The sequence below is a fragment of the Sarcophilus harrisii genome, chromosome 2, assembly GCF_902635505.1.
Source record: "Sarcophilus harrisii chromosome 2, mSarHar1.11, whole genome shotgun sequence".
Lineage (NCBI taxonomy): Eukaryota > Metazoa > Chordata > Mammalia > Dasyuromorphia > Dasyuridae > Sarcophilus > Sarcophilus harrisii.
This window is the reverse complement of record NC_045427.1, coordinates 485,745,487-485,766,138: the sequence shown is the minus strand read 5'-3', so window position 1 is coordinate 485,766,138 and position 20,652 is coordinate 485,745,487. Positions and strand designations below refer to the sequence as shown.

The following is a 20,652-nucleotide window of genomic DNA, read 5'->3' as shown; positions in this document are numbered from 1 at the left end:
GGTCCACACTCAGTCCCCATAGTCCTTTTCTGGGTGTAGATGGCTCTCTTCATCACAAGATTGGTCTGAATCATCTCATTGTTGAATCAAGAAGTGAGATCCTGTGCCAGTGTGTTCCATGTGTCACAATCAATTCTAAAGTTCTTCAGCGAGACCTTGATAATGTTCTTGTGTCACTTCTTCTGACCTCCATATGAGTGCTTGTCTTTGTGGGTGGAAAAAAACCTCCCTAACATGTATCCTGATGTAGTCATCCTGGACTTGAGATGCTTCACTCCATTTCTTGGGTTCTAGCCTTTTCTCCGTGTGTCCCCCATACCTGGAACAGTCACCCTCTTCCACTCTTGCTGCTGAATTTCTGCACTTCCTTTAAATCCCATCCAAAATGTTGTCTTCTCTGGAAAGTCTTCCCTAAGCTCTCTTAATTCCAGTGCCTTCCCTCTTTTAGTTAGTTCCTATTTATTCAACATATAACTTGCTTTGTATATATTTGTTTGCATGAGGTCTTCCCAATTGATTGTAAGTTCTTTGAGGCCAGAAACTGTTTTTTGCATCTTTTTGCGCCCCCAGAACTTAGCACAGACACTTAATGAATGTCTGCTTATGGCTTGATGGCTTGAAACAACACCCTGCAGGAAGTAACTGGCTGTCTTTGTTCTGGTTAAGTCCTGCCATCCTTGACTCTGTGATAACACTGGGCATCCCCTGCAGGCTACCGACACTGGCACGCGGACCTTCGCTCGGATGATACACCTCTGGAAGCAGGGCTGGCTTTCACCTGCAAACTGAAGTCCAGTATTCCCTTTCTGGGACGAGAAGTCCTAGAAAAACAGAAGGCTTCTGGTCTCTTCAGACGCCTTGTCTGTTTTACCATTGACAAGTAAGTCCTTCTGAGGCTCCTTCCCACCATACTGCTCACAACTCTGGCTGGGTGCAAAACATTCCTTGCCTAAACCTTCACCCAATCAACTCTGCAGCTGGGATAAGACTTTTTTAAAGCAATAATGGGAGCATTTTAGATCCTCTTCAATTTGGTACCTTCTTACTTTTCTACATTTCATGTTGCATTCTAGTTTTTTCAGGCAATTTCCCTTTACAGAAATCCCTATACAGCCAAACAGAACTACTCACAGCCTGCAGCACTTTTCTACTTCCACACCTTTGCTCCAGCTGGGGGGTTTTGTATGTGAATTAACTTTCTCTAGATCTGTTGAAATCATTGCTTTACAACCTAAATCAAATGCCATTCCTTTATGAAATCTTCCGTGAATACAGCCAATGGGCTATTGCCTTCTAATTCTTGAACAAAACAAAGAACTTTGTTTTCCATTTTTAATATACCTATAATATACTATTTTATATTACAGTTATTTGCATAGTAAATATATGAAACCACTGTGTGTGGAAAGGTAGAGTTGTGTTTTACCAAAATTCTGAATTTCACACACCCAAAATATTTTATAATTATGTGTTGAATTGAATTTATTTGCCGTGTAATGACAACCTACACTGGGCAAATAATGATTTTTACCAAGAGAATAAAATATATTTTGATTCTGTTTGTTTTTCTCTCCACCTTTGTGGGTGGCGATGGATGAGAATAATTTTAATCAATGTTTTCAAAACTAGAATAATTTCCAGACTGTCTTCATTTGGAAAACAAAGATGCTCCATTTACCCCTTACATAACTATCACTCTTCTCCAAGCAAAGGTCACAGCCAAGAATAAGAAGAAGGGGAAAGTGTTTCTCCTTGACTTTAGATGTTCCTTAATTCATATAGCCTTCTTTCTGTCTGGTCCCTCAGAGAGCTATTGATGGTGAGACAGCAGCTCCTATGAGCAAGATGGATGGGCAGGGGGCCAGTGGATTCTAACAAGAATCAATAGTCTCACACTGCAGCCCCCAAATGAAAGCCTGCGCTTTGTGAGGTATAGGATCATTGGAACTAGAAGAGAAACTTCAGGATCAGGATCTTTCAGTCTAGCTCCTTCATTTTATACCTGAGGAAACTAAGACCCATAAAAGTTGAAATGATTTGAAATTATCTAATCATAACTAGATTGATTAATCTAAAGAGAGTCTGAAGCAAGATTTAAACTTAAGTTTTCTGTATTCTGTCTCTCAGCATAAGGAAGGCAAAAGCACTATTGTGCTCAATTCTGGCAATGCAACATCTGGGATATTGTGTTCAATTTGGGGCCACACATTTTAATAAGGACAGAAACAAGCTGTTTTGTACCCAGAAGAAAATAAACCCAGAAGAAAAAAAAAAGGATAAGGAAAGCTTTGGAGAATATGCCACTGGGGAATCATTTAAAGAACTGGGATTGTTTACCTGGGAGGAGAGAATATTTAGAAAAGATATGACAGCTGCCTTTAAGCACTAGAAGGGATGTTAACATGAAAGAATGGGGATTTGTTAAGATAGCTAGATGGTGCAGTGACTTGGAGTCAGGAAGGCCCAAGTTCCCTTGTCTGAGATCCTTAACAACTGGACAAGTCATCTAACCTTTCAGCCTCCATTTGTTCATCTTCAAAATGAATCTAAAAATAGCATCTACTTCTCAGGAAGATCGAAAGGATCAAATACAAGGATGATATACACAATGCATCACAAACCTTAAAGGGCCATATCAATACTAATTATTATTAGCTATTCTTACTTGTCTTGGTCCCAGAGAACAGAACTAAAAGCGATGGGCTTTTTATTTTCACAGAATGCAAATTTCAGTCAGATTTAAGAAAAAAAAAATCTAACAATCTGAACCATCAAAAATGGAATTGCCTAGTTCAGGAGTTAGCAATTGCTTCCTCTTTGGAAGTCTTCAGGCAGGGGCTGGATATCCCTTTGTCCAAATAATGTGATAGAAGTATGGCCTGTCATCAGCAGGTTAGACTGACTAATTTCCAAGGTCCTTTATGGATCTTATATTTTGTGATTCTGTAAGGCTAGTCCATTTCCAAGAGGAGAGAGTAAGAAGGGAAGAAGGGAGAGGATTGGGAACTCAAAAATTTAAAAGACAAATGTTAAATTTTTATTAATTGGGGAAAAGAAAATATAAGCAAAGAATGGAAGGAAGGAAGAAGGGAGGAAGGGAGGGAAAGAGAGAGAAAGAGGGAGGAAGAGAAGAAAAAAGAATGAAAAAAGGAAAGAAGAAAAGAAAGAAAGAAAGAAGCAAGCAGAATTTGGGAGTCAAATTGTGGAAGGCCCTAAAATGCAGAGGACTGCCAAAGATTAAGAATTTGGTATTTTATCCCCTAGTTAATGGAGAAATCAATGAAGGTTTATGACTAGAGAAAGAAATAGTCTGAGCTGTGCTTTAGGAAAAAGATTTCCATGGCTATTTGAGGGGAAAAGTATAAAAAGTTAGATAAAAGACTATTAACAGTATTAACATTTTTACAAATAGTATAAATAATCCAGCTGATGATCCTTCTAAGACTTTTAATACTAATAAAAGGCAGAAAGGCAAAACACCATTACTGCAATTATGGGGCTTCACTGATGTGCGCCTGGTATCACTGACAGTCAGAGAGAGCTTTGTTATATGTGGCCAGATTCCTGGCTATATTTTATGAAGCCCTTCAAAAGATGTGTCAAGTGTGATGAATTAGGGTGGGAGTGGAGGAAAGGGAGAAAGAAAGAAAGAAATGCATGGTTTGTCTCCTGTTTGTATGTCAGCTTGATTCTTCCTCCTCTTCCTTCTTTCCTCCTCCTCCTCCTTCTCTTCCTCTTCCTCCTCCTCTTCCTTCTTTCTTCCTCCTTTTCTTCCTTCTCCTCTTCCTCTTCTTCCTCCTCCTCCTCCTCTTCTTTCTCCTCCTCCTTCTTCCTTCTCCTTCTCACACAGCTTTTGCTTAAGGGTTGGAATTGAGATGCCAGAGTCCTCCAATAAGCAGGGACAACTTCTTAAACAAATGCCATGCTGACCTTGAGAACGCCCTTGGATCTGCCTCCTCAACATCCAGAAATCCACTTTGAAACAATAGAGAAAAGCAGCTTTCTGCCCCATGGGTATTTTTCCGAGGTGCTTAATTTTAAAAAGATGAGACAAGTACCCCTTGTTTTCACTTCACTTTCCGGGGCTACCAAAGAGAAAAGAAAGCCTTCATTTTCTCCAAAAGTTTAAATACCTTTCCATGTTCTTTATCTATTTGTGAGTTAGTGAGACCAGGGCCTCTTGTCTCTAATCTTAAAATGGAAAAAGCCAGACCCAGGTGGTATGAAGCCCTCAAGGTTGTGTTGTCATTAGTGGTTTACAAGGGCTAGAGCCAGACAAGGCCACTGGCCACTAGCTAAATTCACTGTATCCAGGGGATGGCTCTCAAGATACTATAAACAGAGAAAGGAACTTAGAAATTATAGATGAGTGCCCAGGTTTCCGAATTTGGAAATAATAAGCTAGAGAATGCAGTTTTTCTGACTTGTAGTTGCTTTGTTTTTGTTTCCCCTCCATTATCAGAATTACAGCCTCATTCCATTGTTCTCTTCTCTGAAGTTTGGATGTTCAAGTAGAGTAATGTGAATTTACTTTTGGAACCCAGCTTTCCATCTATACTTTCACATCCCAGAATGCTCAAGCTTTTCCTTTGTAGAATGTCCCTATTCAAGACAAGAATTTCCTGACCCTTCTTTCTACCTCTATTATTTCCCACCTCTAATTCATTTTACTGATTCTATAAGATTAATTCTCTGAATATGTTCCTTCACTGCTCAAAAAACTTCAGTGGCTCCCTATTGCCAAAAGGCCCTCTACAAACTGCTCCTTTCCTACCTCTCTAATTTTTTATTACCTATTTTGCTACCTATTGCTACCTATTTCAATCTTTTCCCCTTTATTTAACCAAAGCTCTGACAATATATTCTACCCAATAATCCCCCTGAATCATTTAAATGTCTGAGTCTATGTACCTCTGTGATTTGCTTATAATGCAAGGCAGACCATGTCACACCTCTACTGGATAAACTCTGAAGATTTCCTACTGCCTTGAAGATTAAATGAAAGTTCCTTTGTTTATTTTATTTTATTTTTTTTACTGAGACAATTGGGGTTAAGTGACTTGCCCAGAGTCACACAGCCAGGAAGTGTTAAGTGTCTGAGGGCAGATTTAAAATCGGGTCCTCCTGACTTCAGGACTGGAGCTCTATCACTGCACCACCTTTGCTGCCCCACTTTGTTTAATTTTTAAAACCCTTGATGACCCGGCTCCAAATTATTTTTGAATCTACACACACACACACACACACACACACACACACAAGTATAAAATGACAGATTTATATTTATACTCTATGTGTATAAATATACCCATATATGTATATGTTCAGATAGATACATATAGACAGAAATTTTTATTTTTATGAAAAAGTCCATTTTTATACATACATATGCACAGCATATATTACTGGATTCCCTTGCTCTCTGGTACAGTCCAAACAGCCTTCTTGGTGTTCCTCACACATCAAACTTCTTCTCCACACCTTTGCCTTGGCCATCTGCCATGCCTGGAATGGACTCCCAGCTCACTTATTCCCCTTAAAATTCCTTTTTGTCTTCAAAACTCTCCCTAAGCAATACTTTCCATGCAAAGCCTGTTTTGACCTTCCCAGGGGCCAATGTCTCCCTGAAAAATTGGCTTTGTATTCCTTTGGTGTACATTTCACCACATTTATTTAGGTACACATTGTCTCCCCCAAAGAATGGAAGTTCCTGGAGGACAGGAACTATTTTGCTTTTTTCTTTGTCTCTCTATCGCCTAGCACAGTTCTTGCCACTCTATTGGCACTTAATGCATGCTTGTTTATTGCTTGATTGATGACATCCCATGCTTCCAATGTGCTTTCTCTCCTCTTCATCTCTATCTGTTGAAACCCCAGTCATCCCTCAAGACCCAGCTCGAAGGCCACCTCCTCCTTGACCCTGATTCCAGAAATCCCCTGATTAGCCATTCTTGTCCTTTTCTGAACTTACGGTTCTTTGCCACGTGCTCTGCCTGGGTTATGGTTGTGTGTCTCATTTATCCCCCCTACTTCACTAAGTTCTTTAGAATTAGAGTCCCTGAAGGAAGAGAACGGGTCTTATTTACTTTTTTTAATCTACCTCAGTCCATTGTACATACTGTCTAATACATTTTTGTTGAATGTGTGATATATATATATATATATATATATATATATATATATAGTTGTTGGGTTTTTTGTTTTGTTTTGTTTTGTTTTTAACAGAAAGGTGCCCATGTTTGGCCTGGAAGCCATCTGGAGAAATGAAAAAGTAGTTGGCCATATTCGAAGGGCAGACTTTGGCTTCACTATCAACAAAACCATCGCCTATGGGTACATCCAGAACCCAGAGGGAGGTCCGGTGAGTACTGATGAAGGGGCGGATGGCTCAGCTTAGGAAACTGAGAATCCAAATTCTTTTCTAAAGAGACAAATGGAATCGTGTTAAAAACAGCATTCTGTCTGAGAAGTATAACAAAAGGACGAGTTGTTTTTCCTCCAAGCCTTCTTCTAAGCCAGAGAGGTCTGTGAGACCTCCAGGGAAGGCACAGAAGAAAAGAGCTGGACGTCCTCCCATACCCACTCAGTCCTTGGCACTCTATTCCATACCACCAGCTCCCTGGAGGGCCTGGGCTCCAGCTATGGAAAAGCTGGGAGGGAGAGACATTTCTGACAGGGCGTGATGATGGATAAAGCCTTGAGCAGAGACCTCTGGAGGGAGGAAGGGAGAGAAGAGGAGAGACAGATAGATCAAGATGGAAAGCTGGTGCAGGGACGTGAATGACTCATATAAACTGTATCTCCAGGCTGAGTTGGCTGTTGTTTTTTTGTATTTTTCTTTTAAGAGACTCTGATTTTGAAGCACGGCATTTGTTAGTCAGAATTGAGGACAGAGCCAGAGGATAACAACTATTCTTTACTAACCCAGAAAGAGGGAGATTTGGAAATGCCATCCCCATTCTTTTTACTCAGAGGATAAGACCAGGGCAACCAGTGACCCAAACTCTGTTCCTGCAAATCTCAACCACTGTTCTTACCTTCTGTTCTAAAAATGAGCTTTCCTTAGTCCTTACCTTCTGAGGGAAGTTCTTCAATTATTATTATTCCCATTTTACAGATGAAGAAATAAAGCTTCTAAAAAATATAAAGCTAAGTGAAATTGCACTGTGCTGTGCTCTGCTCATAGAACATTTATTTAAGATACTCCATATTCCTTTCCTTAAATCTAGAGTTTAAGGCATGATTTCAAGCCTTCTGCTCTGTTTGGTGGGATAGAAGTCTGAAAGCCAAAGGAAAAAACTTTGTGGGAATTAATTATTTAATCAACACATATTCATTAAATGTGTGACTGTGTGTCCAGCTCTGTGCTGAGTGTTGTCAGGGAGAGCAACCAGACACACTACGGCCCAGTCAACCAAGCGAGAAGAATTAGGACAGTGCAGTTAGTTCCGCTTTGGGTCTGGCTGAGAGCATGGGCAGGAAAGGCCGGCAGGGACAGGTGCAATTGTGTCCGGAGGAAACAGTTTCCGGGAGAGTCCTGGTTCTTGCTCCTTTGAGCACTAGGGAATGAAGAGGGCCAGGGGGCAGGAGTAGTGTGCTGGAGGACTGGAGGCAACAGCTGGGCGAATGAACTCTATTCCCTGCAAGGTGACTTATAGGGTAGGCAGTAACTGCTGGGGAAAAGCAAGCCTCACCTGAGAGAAAATATGTCCGACTAGATGTCAGCACCCTGGGAAAAGCCCTATTCATCTTCTTGCTAGTTACAGTTCTAGAAAAAGAGAAGGGGAAAGTCCTTAAAAAGGAGAAAGTTGGAACAGATGACTTTCTGAAGTCTCTTCCAGCTCTACAATTTCTGTTCCAAGTGTGCCCTTTTAGATGTCAGCACCCTGGGGAAAGCTCCATTTATACCCACGCAAGGCATGGGCAGGTACAGATGGCACAGGAGACAGAGTGGACAGAGATTCATCTTCCTGAGTTCAGATCTGACCTCAGATACTCACTAGTTGTGGGACCCTAGGCAAGTCACTTAACCCTGTTTGCCTCAGTTTCCTCCTCTGTAAAATGAGCTGCAGAAGGAAATGGTGAACCACTTGAGTATCTCTATTACGAAAACCCCAAATGGGGTCATGAAGAGTCAAACACAACTGAAAAAATAAGAGAAGAGGAAACCCTTTAAAATATGAAGGTTGAATTAGATGATTTCCTAAGGTTCCTTCCGGTTCTAAACCTATGAGCCATAAAACTCAGAGGTTTACAATTTGCAGTCTCATTTAGTGACTAAGCTATGTTCATAGTTGTTTCAAGCCAAATTATAATGTGAATGAATGGATAAAAAAGAATATATTAAATATTACTGGGAGCTAGACACTGTTTTAGGAATAAGGGATACAATAATACCTCAAGTAGTTTAATTACAATAGGGAAAAACACATAAAAGGGATTGGTGGCCAGGGAAAGAAGTCTATTATCACCGAAATATCAATCATTCAGTCCGCAAGCATTTATTATGTGCCTACTATGTTCCAGGAACTGAATTAACTGCTGGGGATACAAAGGCAAAGAAAGACAAGCCCTCTCCTCAAAGAACTCACATTGTAATGGGGAGACAGCATGAAAAAACAACTTTTCTACCGTTTTATAGAGAATAGGTGAGGAATAATCTCAGAGGAAAGGCATTAGCTGGTGAGAGTAGGGAGGCTTGAGAGGAACTAGAAAAGGCCTTATGCAGAAGGGAGATTTTGAGTTGAGATTGGAAGTAAGCCAGGGAAAACAATGGGCAGAGACAAAGAGGGAGAACACTGAGCACAAGTTGCCAGTGAAAGGGCAGGGACTTGGGAGGTGTACAAAGGCCAGTGTTGCTGAAGTAAAGGTATATACATGGAGTAGAGCAAAATAAAGAAGAATGAAGACACAGGAAGGCCTTTACATTCTAAGCAGAGCCTTAGATAGTGGGAGTAATAGGGAGCCAATGGAGCTGATTAAGAGAGAGAGGGAGGGAACAACAGTGCCGTGGCCAATGTGTGCTTCAGGAGAATTGATTTGGCTGCTCAGAGGAGGCTGGTTTGAAGGGAAGATAGAATAGAGACAGGGAAGCCTATTGAGAAAGTTACTGCAATAATCTAAAACAGTGATTCTCAAAGTTCCCCAATTCCTGGGAGTTCTGGAGTTTTTCAGGGTCTACAGGTCAAAGTTGTTTTTTCTAATAATACTGAGACATTCCCTGCCTATTAAAATATCCTTCTCTACATGAGGCCAGATTTTCTTTATATACTTCAACCAAAACGTATTCAATAAATTAAATGCAAAAGCAAATACGAAAGTTCAAAAGTCTTCTGTCATGCTAAGATTAAAGAGATTTATAAAATATATAAAACAATGCTACTCTTGTCACATTTTTCTATTTTAAAAAAATATAGTTATTTTTATTAAAATGTTATAATTACTTTCAATGAGTTTAAAATTATCATTAATTTAGTGAATCAATGTTTTTAAATTTTGCCTGTTTTAATTTCTTTCTTTTTTTTGTAGTTGAGACATTATTATAGCTTTTTATTTACAAGATACATGCATGGGTAATTTTTCAGCATTGACAATTGCAAAACCTTTTGTTCCAACTTTTCCCCTCCTTACCCCTACCCCCTCCCCCAGATGGCAGGTTGACTAATACATGTTAAATATGTTAAAGTATAAATTAAATCCTGTTTTAATTTCTTATAAGAAAAAGCTATTTGGAATCTCCAATACTTTTTAACAATCTAAAAGGGGCCCGAGACCCAAAGTTAGGCTTTGCTTGTCTAAGCATTCTATGATGAGAGCCCACACTAGGGTAGTGGTTATGAGTCTGGAGAGAAGATGTACAAGAGAGATGCTGTGAAGGTAAAATGACAGGACTGACCAACAAGTTGCATTTGTGGAGGGAGTTTAAAAGAAGAGTCCTTGCTAGCCTAAGGATTGGCAGGATGATGATGCTCTTGACAATAGTAATACAGAAAATGGGTTTATGCATTGGATGGCCAACTGACATGACTTTTCTAAAATCAAAAGAGTTGCAGGGAGTAGGCAGGATGATGACAAGGTGACTTAGATGGGTGGCTGAAGTACAGGCTGAGGTTTGGGGTGCATGAGATGATATATTGTTCAGCCATTTTCAGTCATGTTCAACTCTTCATGACCTCACTTGGGGAATTTTCTTGGCAGAATTACTGAAGAGTTTGCCATTTCTTTTTCCAGCTCATTTTACAGGTAAGGAAATTGAGGCAAACAGGATTAAGGGAAGTATCCAGGGTCACACAGCTAGTAAGTGTCTAAGACTAGATTTAAACTTGGGAAGATGAGTCTCCCTGATTCCAAGTCCAGTAATCTGTCCACCAAGTTCATCTAGGTGCCCCTCTGAAATGACATGGTGACTGCCACCCAGTCAAAACAACTGAGTTCCTGGACAGAAATTTCAAAGATCAATGAATGGATTTCCCCCAAGGCCTGGGACAAGGTTTTATGGGAAGAACACAAGGTTTGGAGTTAGAGTTTAAATCTCAGCTCTGTGACTTACTATCCATGTGACCTTGGGCAAGTCATTCACTTCTTTGAGTCTCAGTTTCCTCATCTGTAAAATAATTTGGACTACCATATTCTTTACCACAGATAAAGAGCTCTAAAGGTCCTTAGAAGTCAACCAGTCCAGAAGCAACAAACTTGAATGTTGCCAGATTTAAATAGAATTGGGAAGTGTTTACCAAAATAAATACAAATAAAATACAACATAGATAATCTTTGTGATTTTCTAGGTCTTTATGCAGCCCACAGATATCTGTTTCTATTTGAATCTGGCACTCTTGATCTAGTTCACCATTCACATTTTACAGAAGAGGCTGTGACCCAAAGATATTGGAACTTGCTTAAGGTCACACTTAATCATGCTTAAGTAGTCTATCCCAACTCTAAATCCAACCACGGATTACAGTATATAACTAAAACTTAAATTGTACTGTGTAGAATCTAAGTGCTGTTGGAGCTTAGAAAAGAGAGCTGGATGAATGTAAACTGTTTGCATTTTTGTTTTTCTTCATGGGTTATCTCTACCTTCTGAATCCAATTCTCCCTGTGCAACAAGAGAACTATTTGGTTCTGCACACATATATTGTATCTAGGATATACTGCCACATATTTAACATATATAGGACTGCTTGCCATTTGGGGGAGGGGGTGGAGGGAGAGGGGAAAAATCGGAACAGAAGTGAGAGCAAGGGATAATGTTGTAAAAAATTACCCTGGCATGGGTTCTGTCAATAAAAAGTTATTATAATAAAAAAAAAAAGAAAAGAAAAGAGAGCTGGAATAATCAGGGAAGACTTGAAGGGCCTTGAACCAGGCTTTGAAGGATGAGAACTCAGAGAAGGGAGAGGAAGGGAAAGACGGTGAGAACAAAGGCAAGGAGGACCATCCAGCTCATCCAGAAACATATCCATTCCTGTCTTCCTGGGCTTTCTCGCCAAAGTGTGGATAACAGCTCGAATGGCTGCTAACCCACAAGTCCTTCAGAAAAAGGATGTGAGATTTCTTTCTCTGTCATTCGCCTTCCATCCAAAGCTGCTTAAGGCCAAATTGAAAACTATGCAAATTGATAGTGAAGAGAAGCAATCGCGTGGGTGGCCTTCCTCTTAAACTCTCCCTTTACCAATCCTCCCTTTCCATTGGCTTCTCAGCCCCAGACCCAGAATGTCTCCTGCAGGAAAGGCAGTGTTCATTAAGCAGACATTAATGGGAGACATTAATCTCTCAGTTGGGTGTGATAACTCCCAACCTGATTTACATGCTAATTGAAGTCGGCATAAGGGAAGAAATGAGAGAAAGGGAGTGAGGATGAGGGGGTGAGGAGACTGGGAATGGCCAGCAATCCAGATTTTTCAGACAGAACCCATATGGAAGTTCCCAACTCCCACCCCCAGGATTTGGTAGGGGGCATAGAATCTGCCCCCTGAGCGCTGTGTAAAGTTAAAGGCATTTTGTCTTAAATTCCTTGCCTCTTTTTTCTCTAATTTGCCTCTTAGTTTTGTTTCCACCCATATGCCCCTGGTGCTCTCAGGTGTACTAGAAAAATAATCAGATTAATTCGCACTGAGGTTTTAATGAACTAATCATACTATCCCTTCTAGGGAGATTTATCTTTATAAGCGGACCCCAAGGAGAGAAAACAACAAAATGGTTTTGGAAAAAGAGGAACATCAGGAATATATTCAGCTCTAACATTTACTAGCTACAGGACTCTGGATAAATTACTTTACCTGAGCCTGTTTCCTAATCTATTAAATTGGAATGATCCCTACCTATTTCACAGGGTTATTGTTGTCAGAAAAATGCTTTGTAAATTTTAAAGTGCTTTGTCAATGCAAATTGTTGTTACATAATATTAGCCCAAAGGACTAATTTTTTCCTTATCCAGATCTGTGATTTCATGGGTTAGGGGAACTTGAACCTCTCTCTACCAATACTGATAGCAACTGAATTATGATTTAAACTCACGAGAGTGATATCTGGAAATAGTGGGAGCTTGGGACTCATCTGGGATCTTATAGACTTGAAGTCAGGTCTTCCTGAATTTTAAAATCAACTCTTATTGTTGGCCTTTTTCATTTTCCTTTGGATACCAGTTTATAAATCTTTTTTTAAAGGTCTTAGTTGCAACTGTTTATCCTTTTATGCCATGCCTGATATGTTTAGGCAAATGTAAAAATTGCTGAGCTTTTTTTTTTTTTTTTTTAATGGACACGGCTAATGCAGAAATTGGTTTTGCATGACTAAGAAACAAAAACAAAAACCCAGTTTTCTATCCCCTATGCCACCTTACCTACTAGAATAAATCGTTAAGTGGGGAATTTCAAACACAAAGAAGGAAATTTTTTGGGTTTTGATTTGGGTTTTGTTTTTTTTTTTGGTGGGGATTAGCTTGATAACTTGTTGTTGCCCCCACAATTCTTTCCATGCAATCAAATGCCTGCTCTTCCCATAGATAATAAAGTCAATGTTAGAAGAAAATCATGTTTGGAGAAATTTATTTCAACAGCTTGGAAAGACTTTCGGAACCAGGAGATCTGTGAGTTCTGAGTAGTATGTCCCTATTTGGAGGATTTAAGGGGATGTAGAAACAGGAGAAGGATCCCGTATTTAATCAGTGTGGATCTCCTCTTCAGGGCCATAGCAGACAGTGTGGTGTGTCATAAAAGGCATTAGACATGGATTCAACCCTGTCACAGACTAATGGTGTTACCTTTAGCAAGCAGTTTCTCATCTCTCCCCTCAGTTACTTTATCTACCAAATGAAGGGTTTAAAACAGGGTTCTGTTGTTCCAACATAGTATTCTGTGTTCACATTAGTTTTAATCCACCCAATGTTTCTCAAGTGCCTACAATGCTTGAGGAGTGCATTGGGTGAGATGTTAAATTTAGATAAAACATTTTCCCTGCTTTCATGGAGCTTATCATCTAGAACTGGCATATTATATCTAAAAATAAGTATATAACAAAATGATTGTATTTAAGGGATACAAAGAGAAGAAGGATCATAACTAAGGGATCAGGAATATATTTATGGAGCAGGTTTAAATATTTATTTGAAGGGGATGAGTAGGTAAGAATTCAATAGAGTCAATTATTCAATTCAACTCAATAGAAAGGGAACAGCATGACAAAGGAATAGAAATAGATCAGGAAATCTATCTCTATATATATACAAATACATACATTACACATACATATATGTACATATATGTGTGTGTATATGTATGTATGCATGCAAGAACTGGTGAGTAGTTCAGTTTTGTTGTGGTATGTGCAGGGCTGTGATATGTAATAAAATCCCGAAAGTGAGCTGACTTCAGATGGTAGAGAACCTTGAATGACAAGCTAAGGCATTTATTTGGTTTATTTGGTAAGCACTAGGAGTCATTTAAAGGTTTTAAGCAGAGAAGCACTATGATCAGATTTATGTAAAGAAGGTAGATTCTGTAGCATGTGAAGAATGGTTTGAAGTAAGAAGAGCCAAAAGGCTGAAAAGTCTATCCAAAGGGTAGGATGATAGCCAAGGAGGTCATGAAGGTCCATCTTAGGATGGTGGCCAAGGGAGAGAAGAAGGGAAGAAAGGATATATACCAAGACAGAGACATAATCCACAGAACATGGTGGTCAGTTCTGTATGAGAGATGAGAAAGATCAGAGTTGGGATATCAGATGATGAACTTGGGAGACCTGGCAAACTGATACCACAGACAGATATAGTGAAATGAAAAAAAGAGGAGTATGTATGGTTAAGAGGGAAGAGGCTGGGAAACATATGGAAAGACATTCTATAAGGGAAGTGAAGATGAGTCTGGAACTCAGGAAGAAGTCATCAGTATAAAGGTAGTAGAAGGAATGATGGAAGTAAATGAGATTGCAAATTGGGAAAAATATAAAAAGAGAGAAGAAAAGTGGGCTGAGGTCAGAGCTTTCAGGAATAGTCCTTCAGTCTTATCATTCTTTGGTCTTGTGGTCTATCTACCATGTCACCTTCTTCCCTTATGGGTAAAACCAAAAGCACAAAAAAAAAAATTCAACTGAATTAAAAAGATTCTAATGAAGTGATGTCAAGTTTTTAGTCAATCTTGAAGATGAATTACTAATTTGCCCCTTCATAGCTGAGTGGTTGGGAACTATAATGACAGAGGGTGATAAATCTCATGAGATGTGGTCAATGTATCAGATGTTTTTGTTTTTATTGATCTTTGTCATAAGGGTTAGTTTATCTAGGCAATGGTTCTCAAAGTATGGTCTAGAGAATCCTGGAGGATCTCTGAAACCCTTTTAGAGGGTCTACAAATTCAAAAATAGTTTTTATTTCCAATATGGTAAATGTCTATAAATATAACCCAGATAAACAAAAACACTTTGGAGAAATCCTCAATAATTTTTAATAGGATAAAGATACTAAAAACAAAAGTTTGAGAACCACTGATCTAGAGGATGGAGATGATTTTCTTCCTAAAGATCCCCATGCTGTAAAGGCAAAATTCATTAATAAAACACATATATTTTTTAAAAGGTCAATCATGAGTTCACTTGGGCCAGAAACCAAAGCAGAGTCTTTGTCAGGTGATGTACTTCCCCAGGACCAGAGATTACCAGATATTCAATGAAATGCCAAATCCTGTTAAAAGGACAGCCCCCTTTCTAGCACAAAACCCTCCACAGTTAGGATCCCCAGAAGTCAATTACAGTTTGTTGGTTTGGGACTGCATGCCCAGTATCTCTGTGTATCTATCTTTACACATCACACAACCCTCCATGAATTCACGGCATCCCGGCCCCACTTACTTATAAAGTTTGTATTATGGGAAGATCTGTTTTTCCAACCAATTCTAGAGCTGCCAGAAATCATAGCCGTTTCTTTATGTTGCAGAGGTAAAGACGTTCTTCCAGTAGGTCTAGCCCTGGGTTTAATTGCTGTACAGAGAGAACACACATTTCTAATCGGCCCAAACAGTTCGGCTCGCTGATACAGCAAATGTAGCCAGCCCAGCTGTCAGATCTCATCAGTCATACTGGGCTGGACATGACATTTTTTACTTCTCTATAGGAAGTGACTATTTCTGGGACAGGTTGGGTTCTCCAACTCTCCCATAACAGAGCCAGGTAGAGTTTGGTTAGTAAGGAAAGAGCAAAAGGCCAGGGTGTCTGGGAAGTGATTTGAGTTAGCTCTGGCTGCAATTGTTCCACCCCTCTAGGATGTGAACTCAATTTGACTTTGGGTTCTCAGCTTGTCTGCAGCCACAGCTGCTCTCAGAGAAACTGAAGAGCCTGCCTATGTTCACTTGAAACCATCCTTTTAAAACAATTCTTCCTGCTGTTTTCTCAGGAGCCCGGATTTATTGGGGAGTAGGAAAGGAGAAAAGGGAAACGGATTGCTTGTTTGACCTTTGTATAGTCTTAGTACTTCTAGATCCCAAAGAAGCGAAGGGAGTTGGCTTTAATGATATAAAACTCAAGTTTTCCCCAGGAGCAGAATAATAGAATGATGGAGAAATTTTTGGACTTACCTTCTTACACATGGCTTAAAAGGCCTGAGGGGAAACGACAATTATATTTAGGTTCAAGGGAGCAGGGTTTGAATGTTTTGTCTTGTTGCTTACTCTTTGGGTCATTTTGGGCAAATCCCATCAGTTCTCATTAGTAAAATGTGGAGGTTGGACTAGCAAACCCCTAATGTCTCCTGGCCTTAAATCCTATGATCCAAAATCATCTTCAGTTTCCTCTACCTTCAAATTGTGAGGAGGTTGGACTAGATGTGTTCTAAGGTTCCTCCCAGTTGTGGGACTTTGGACAAGACCTTTAACCTCTGAATCTCTATTCCTTCAACTATAAAATGGGGGCAATCATACTTTGTTAATCTAACTCACAGAGTTGTTATAAAGAAAGTTCTTTATAAACCTTAAAACATCATGGAGTTATGAATTTTTATTACTATTTAGGTTTAGAAATGGGGAAGACGTATGTCCTATATATACCTTCTTCCTTTTCTCCTTGGCAGGTGTCCCTGGAGTTTGTGAAGAGCGGTGATTATGCCCTTGAGAGGATGGGAGTCATCTACCCTGCTCAAGCTCATGTGAAGTCTCCATTTGATCCAGATAACAAGAGAGTAAAGGGCATATATTGAGTCCAGAAGTCTCTGATGTTGGCTGGCTGGGAAGTGGAAGTACTGGCCTGAAAAAAGGATGATGGGAACAAGTCTACTTAATCATTTCCAGCCAGCCAATGACCACGCTTCCTCAACAGCTAGCTTCCACACATTCTGTGCCTCTTCTTAACTGAGCCCGGGAATTGCCTCTGAGTCTGCCTGCTTTTCTCTGCTTAACAACCTGAATAAGCCCAGTCTATTGAAGAAACTGTTTTCTGTTGCTGTTTTGGAGAAAACTTTTAGACTCAGAATTGGGATGATTAGAAGTGCTACTTCCTCAAATATCAAAAATCACCAAAAATGTATCAAAACAGATGATGCTTTCCAATTGATCCCCATTCAAAAAGTTTGTTCTACCAATCAGACTGTAACTTTCTTTAGTGAATGGATTATGCCTTGAATCTTCCAAAGAAACTTAAGACAGTGTAGATCCCATGGAAGACATTTAGTAAATACTTTCAAAAATTGAATTGACATTAATCTGTGACAAAGTCAGGGTTCAAGGACCGCTGACCCATGCTACCAGGGGAAACCTAGGGGAGATTAAAGCAAGATTTTGTTCCTAAGTCCAAAGGCCAGGCTCATAGAAAGCCCACAGCTCTTCTAAGCATGATTCTGTTTGACAATTGAATAATCCCAGAAGACAAGCTTTCAGTTATAGGGCTGTGCATCTACAAAAGATTTTCATTTATCATAAGATCTATTCATTGCCAGCCTTCTAGAAGGTTTTCACTTAATGGCACTTTCCTTTATATTTTATATATTTTTTTTTTATCATTTCAACAAAATTCTTTTTATGTCCATGTCTTGTCTGCAAATTTGATCTGAAGATCTTGAGGGAAAGCTCAGACTGTATTTTTGTATCAGTCACTCTCAGAAGGTAGCTCAGTACAGATAACATAATACATGCTCAATAAATATTTGTCAAGATGTGACAATAATATCTATGTATTTCATTCTTTAACCTTTTCATTTAATTCATTTCAGTTAGTCATTTTTTGGTAAGGTATAGAGATAGAATTGGAATAATTCACATAGTTAGAAATAAACCTGTCTTCAATTAGGTGATTATCTCTTCTCTGGGGGACAGACTTCAATGCCAGAGACACAGGAAACTGGTTATCATTCATGAATATATGATGAATTGGTTCTATCAAATACACACAAAGAAATGATGTGAGGTTTGATTTCTTGGATATTTCTGCTTTTTCTTGATTCACATAGTGCATTAAAGCTACAGTTTGAGTCAATCAATAAACATTTATTAAGTACCTTTTATGTGTCAGGTACTGTGCTAAACATTAGGGAAACAAAAAGAAGCAAAAGACAGTCCCTGCCCAAAAGGAGTGTGTAGTTAATACAGGAGATAAGCAAACACATCTGAACAAACAAGTTCTATGCAGGCTTAATAGGAAATAATTAGGAGAAAGAAGGCACTGGAATTAGGAGGGGTTGGGAAAGGCAGATTTTAATTGAGACTTCAAGGAAGCCAGGGAAGGCAGGAGGCAGAGCTGAGGAGGAGCATCAGATGTGGGGAAAGCCAATGAAAATGCCTGAGATTGAGAGATAGAGCATCTTGTTCATGGAATAGCAAGGAGACCGGTGTCACTAGATTGAAAGGTACATGGCAGAGAATGAGGTATTAAAAAACTGGAAAGTGGTGTGGGGCTAAGGGTAGAGAGATGTTAGTTATGAGAAAATTTGAATGCCAAACAGAAGACTTTTTATTCCATATTGGAGGCAATAGGGAGTCAATGAAGTTTGTTGATTAGGAAGTGACATGTCACCTGGGGGTGACATAGTTAGACCTGAACTTTAGAAAAATCATCATGGAGGTTAAGGAGACTGGAGTAGAGAGGGGAAGGAGGCAGACTCACCATTAGGCTATTGGAGTATGTCTAAGGATGAGGTGATGAGGGTGATAGGATTAAAAAAAAAGGGAAGGGGGCATTTTCAAGAGATTTTGCAAAGGTGAAATGACATATCTTGACAACATATTGGAAATGATGGGGAGATGTGAGAAATAATGAGGAGACAAGGATGACACCTAGATTTTGAGCCTGAGGGATTGGAAGGATAGTGTTGTCCTTGACTACTGTCAAGGAAGTTAGAAGGACAGAATTTAAGGGAAAGATAATCAATTCTGTTTGGGATTTGTTGAGTTTAAGATGTCTACTGAACATCCAATTTGATATGTCTGAAAGACAGTGAGAGATGCAAGATTGGAGGTCAGTAGAGAGATTAGGACAAAATAGATTTGAGAATCATCAGCACAGAGGTGATAATTAAATGCATGTATGCTGATAAGATCACCAAGTGAAGTATTTTAGTAGGAGAAGAGAGGAGTCAGGACAGAAGGAGGGATATGACAAGTAGGAAGAAAATTAGGAAAGAGTAGTGCTTGAAAAACCTACAGTTAAGAGAGCATCAAGAACAAGAGGGTGATTAATTTTATTAAAATGTGCTGAATGGTCAGGAAGAATAAGCCTTGTGGAAAGGTTATTCAGTTTGGGAATTAAGAGATTATTGGTAACTTTGGACAGAGAAGTTTGATGGAGAAAGAAAAATGAAGAAGCCAAAAATGGAATTGTAAGGAGTTAAGAAATAAGTGAGAGGAGAGAAAGTAGATCTATTGTAGATTACTTTCTCAAGGAGTTTTACACAAAAGGAGAGAAAAGGAGAAAATAAGCCTTTATCTAGGTCTTACTGTGTGCGAAGGACTACTTGATGGCCCGAAAAAGCAATACAAGGAGGACACTCTCAAGGTCTCTCTTAATAATTTTAGAACCGATTACACAACATGGGAGACACGGCCCAGGGCCGCCCAGCAAGGCGTGCCCTCATCAGAGAAGGTGCCCTGCGATTGAACAAAACAGAATTGAGGTAAATCAGAATAAATTCAATGCACCAAGTTAGAAAACTCACCCCCAATGTTCCTATGAACTACTTGGGCCGGACCTGAGGCGGAGCATTCCAAGCTCCTATTGTCTGATAAGCCATAGTCTGACGCACTGTAATTTGACTCTATCAATGATGTCATTTTGATTCTCTTTAAGAACAAAGGACAATAACTTTAACCTTAACTACACCCCAGGCATTGTGCTAAATGCTTACAAATAGCTATTTAATCCTGATAACAACCCTACTAAGCAGATGTTATTGTGATGCCCGGGATAGAGATGAGGAACACAGGCAGGCACGGGCACGGGCAGGACATTGAGGGGCCTTTACTTTGAGGGGATTCAACAGATTTTAGGTAAAAAGTGCTATCTGTGGTTTCCTTGGAGCTGCTCTGGCTTAGTAGGCTTTGAGTGATCTCACAACATGGGGAGATTGGTCAGGGTCACAAAAGGGAATTTTTTGCAATTGACTGCCCTGATTTTCCTTGTATCATTTCTTTCTTGCCCAGCCTTCATCACTGAATGGGCAATTATTTCAATCAAACCGAGATCTTAAAGCTTTAAAAGACCATCTCCAGTTGTCTGATCGATATCTGGACGATTGAACCAGAGGGCTCTGGAGGAAAAAGTGAGGCAGGTGACCTGGCACAGCCCTTCCTCACTTAAATCCAATTCACTTGCATGTCATGGCATCCCCTCCCTGATGTCATGGGCCTCCGGGAACAAAGGGCCAATTTCTCAAAGAAGCCTTAAGACTGCTGAGGTAGCAATATTTGTCTACTAAAGTTTCTTTTTTCAGTTGCTTTTCAGTTAAATTTGACTCTGTGAACAAGGTGGGGTTTTCTTGGCAAAGACACTGGAATGAATTGCCATTTTGCTCTCTAAGTCATTTTACAGATGAGAAAATTGAGGAAAAGTTAAGTGACTTGCCCAGAGTCACCCAGCTGGGCAGTGAATTCAAAAAGATGAGTCTTCTGACTCCAGACCATGTGCTCTTTCCACTGAGCCACCTAGCTGCCCCATTCTTTCCTAAAATGCTGAAGTTTA

At 39.6% G+C, this 20,652-nt stretch overlaps 1 protein-coding gene across 4 annotated transcripts in view; it reads left to right on the top strand.

Moving 5' to 3' along the window:
- Positions 1-17,972, top strand: part of SARDH (sarcosine dehydrogenase) — a 139,647-nt gene extending 121,675 nt beyond the window's left edge. For all 4 annotated transcript variants that reach the window (XM_031949431.1, XM_031949429.1, XM_031949430.1 and 1 more), the window contains 3 exons: positions 712-880; positions 6,226-6,361; positions 16,559-17,972. In XM_031949431.1, coding sequence (XP_031805291.1) covers positions 712-880; positions 6,226-6,361; positions 16,559-16,684 — 431 coding nt within the window. In that variant the 3' untranslated portion in view covers positions 16,685-17,972. The remainder of the gene's footprint in view (positions 1-711; positions 881-6,225; positions 6,362-16,558) is intronic.
- Positions 17,973-20,652: the final 2,680 nt, after the last annotated feature.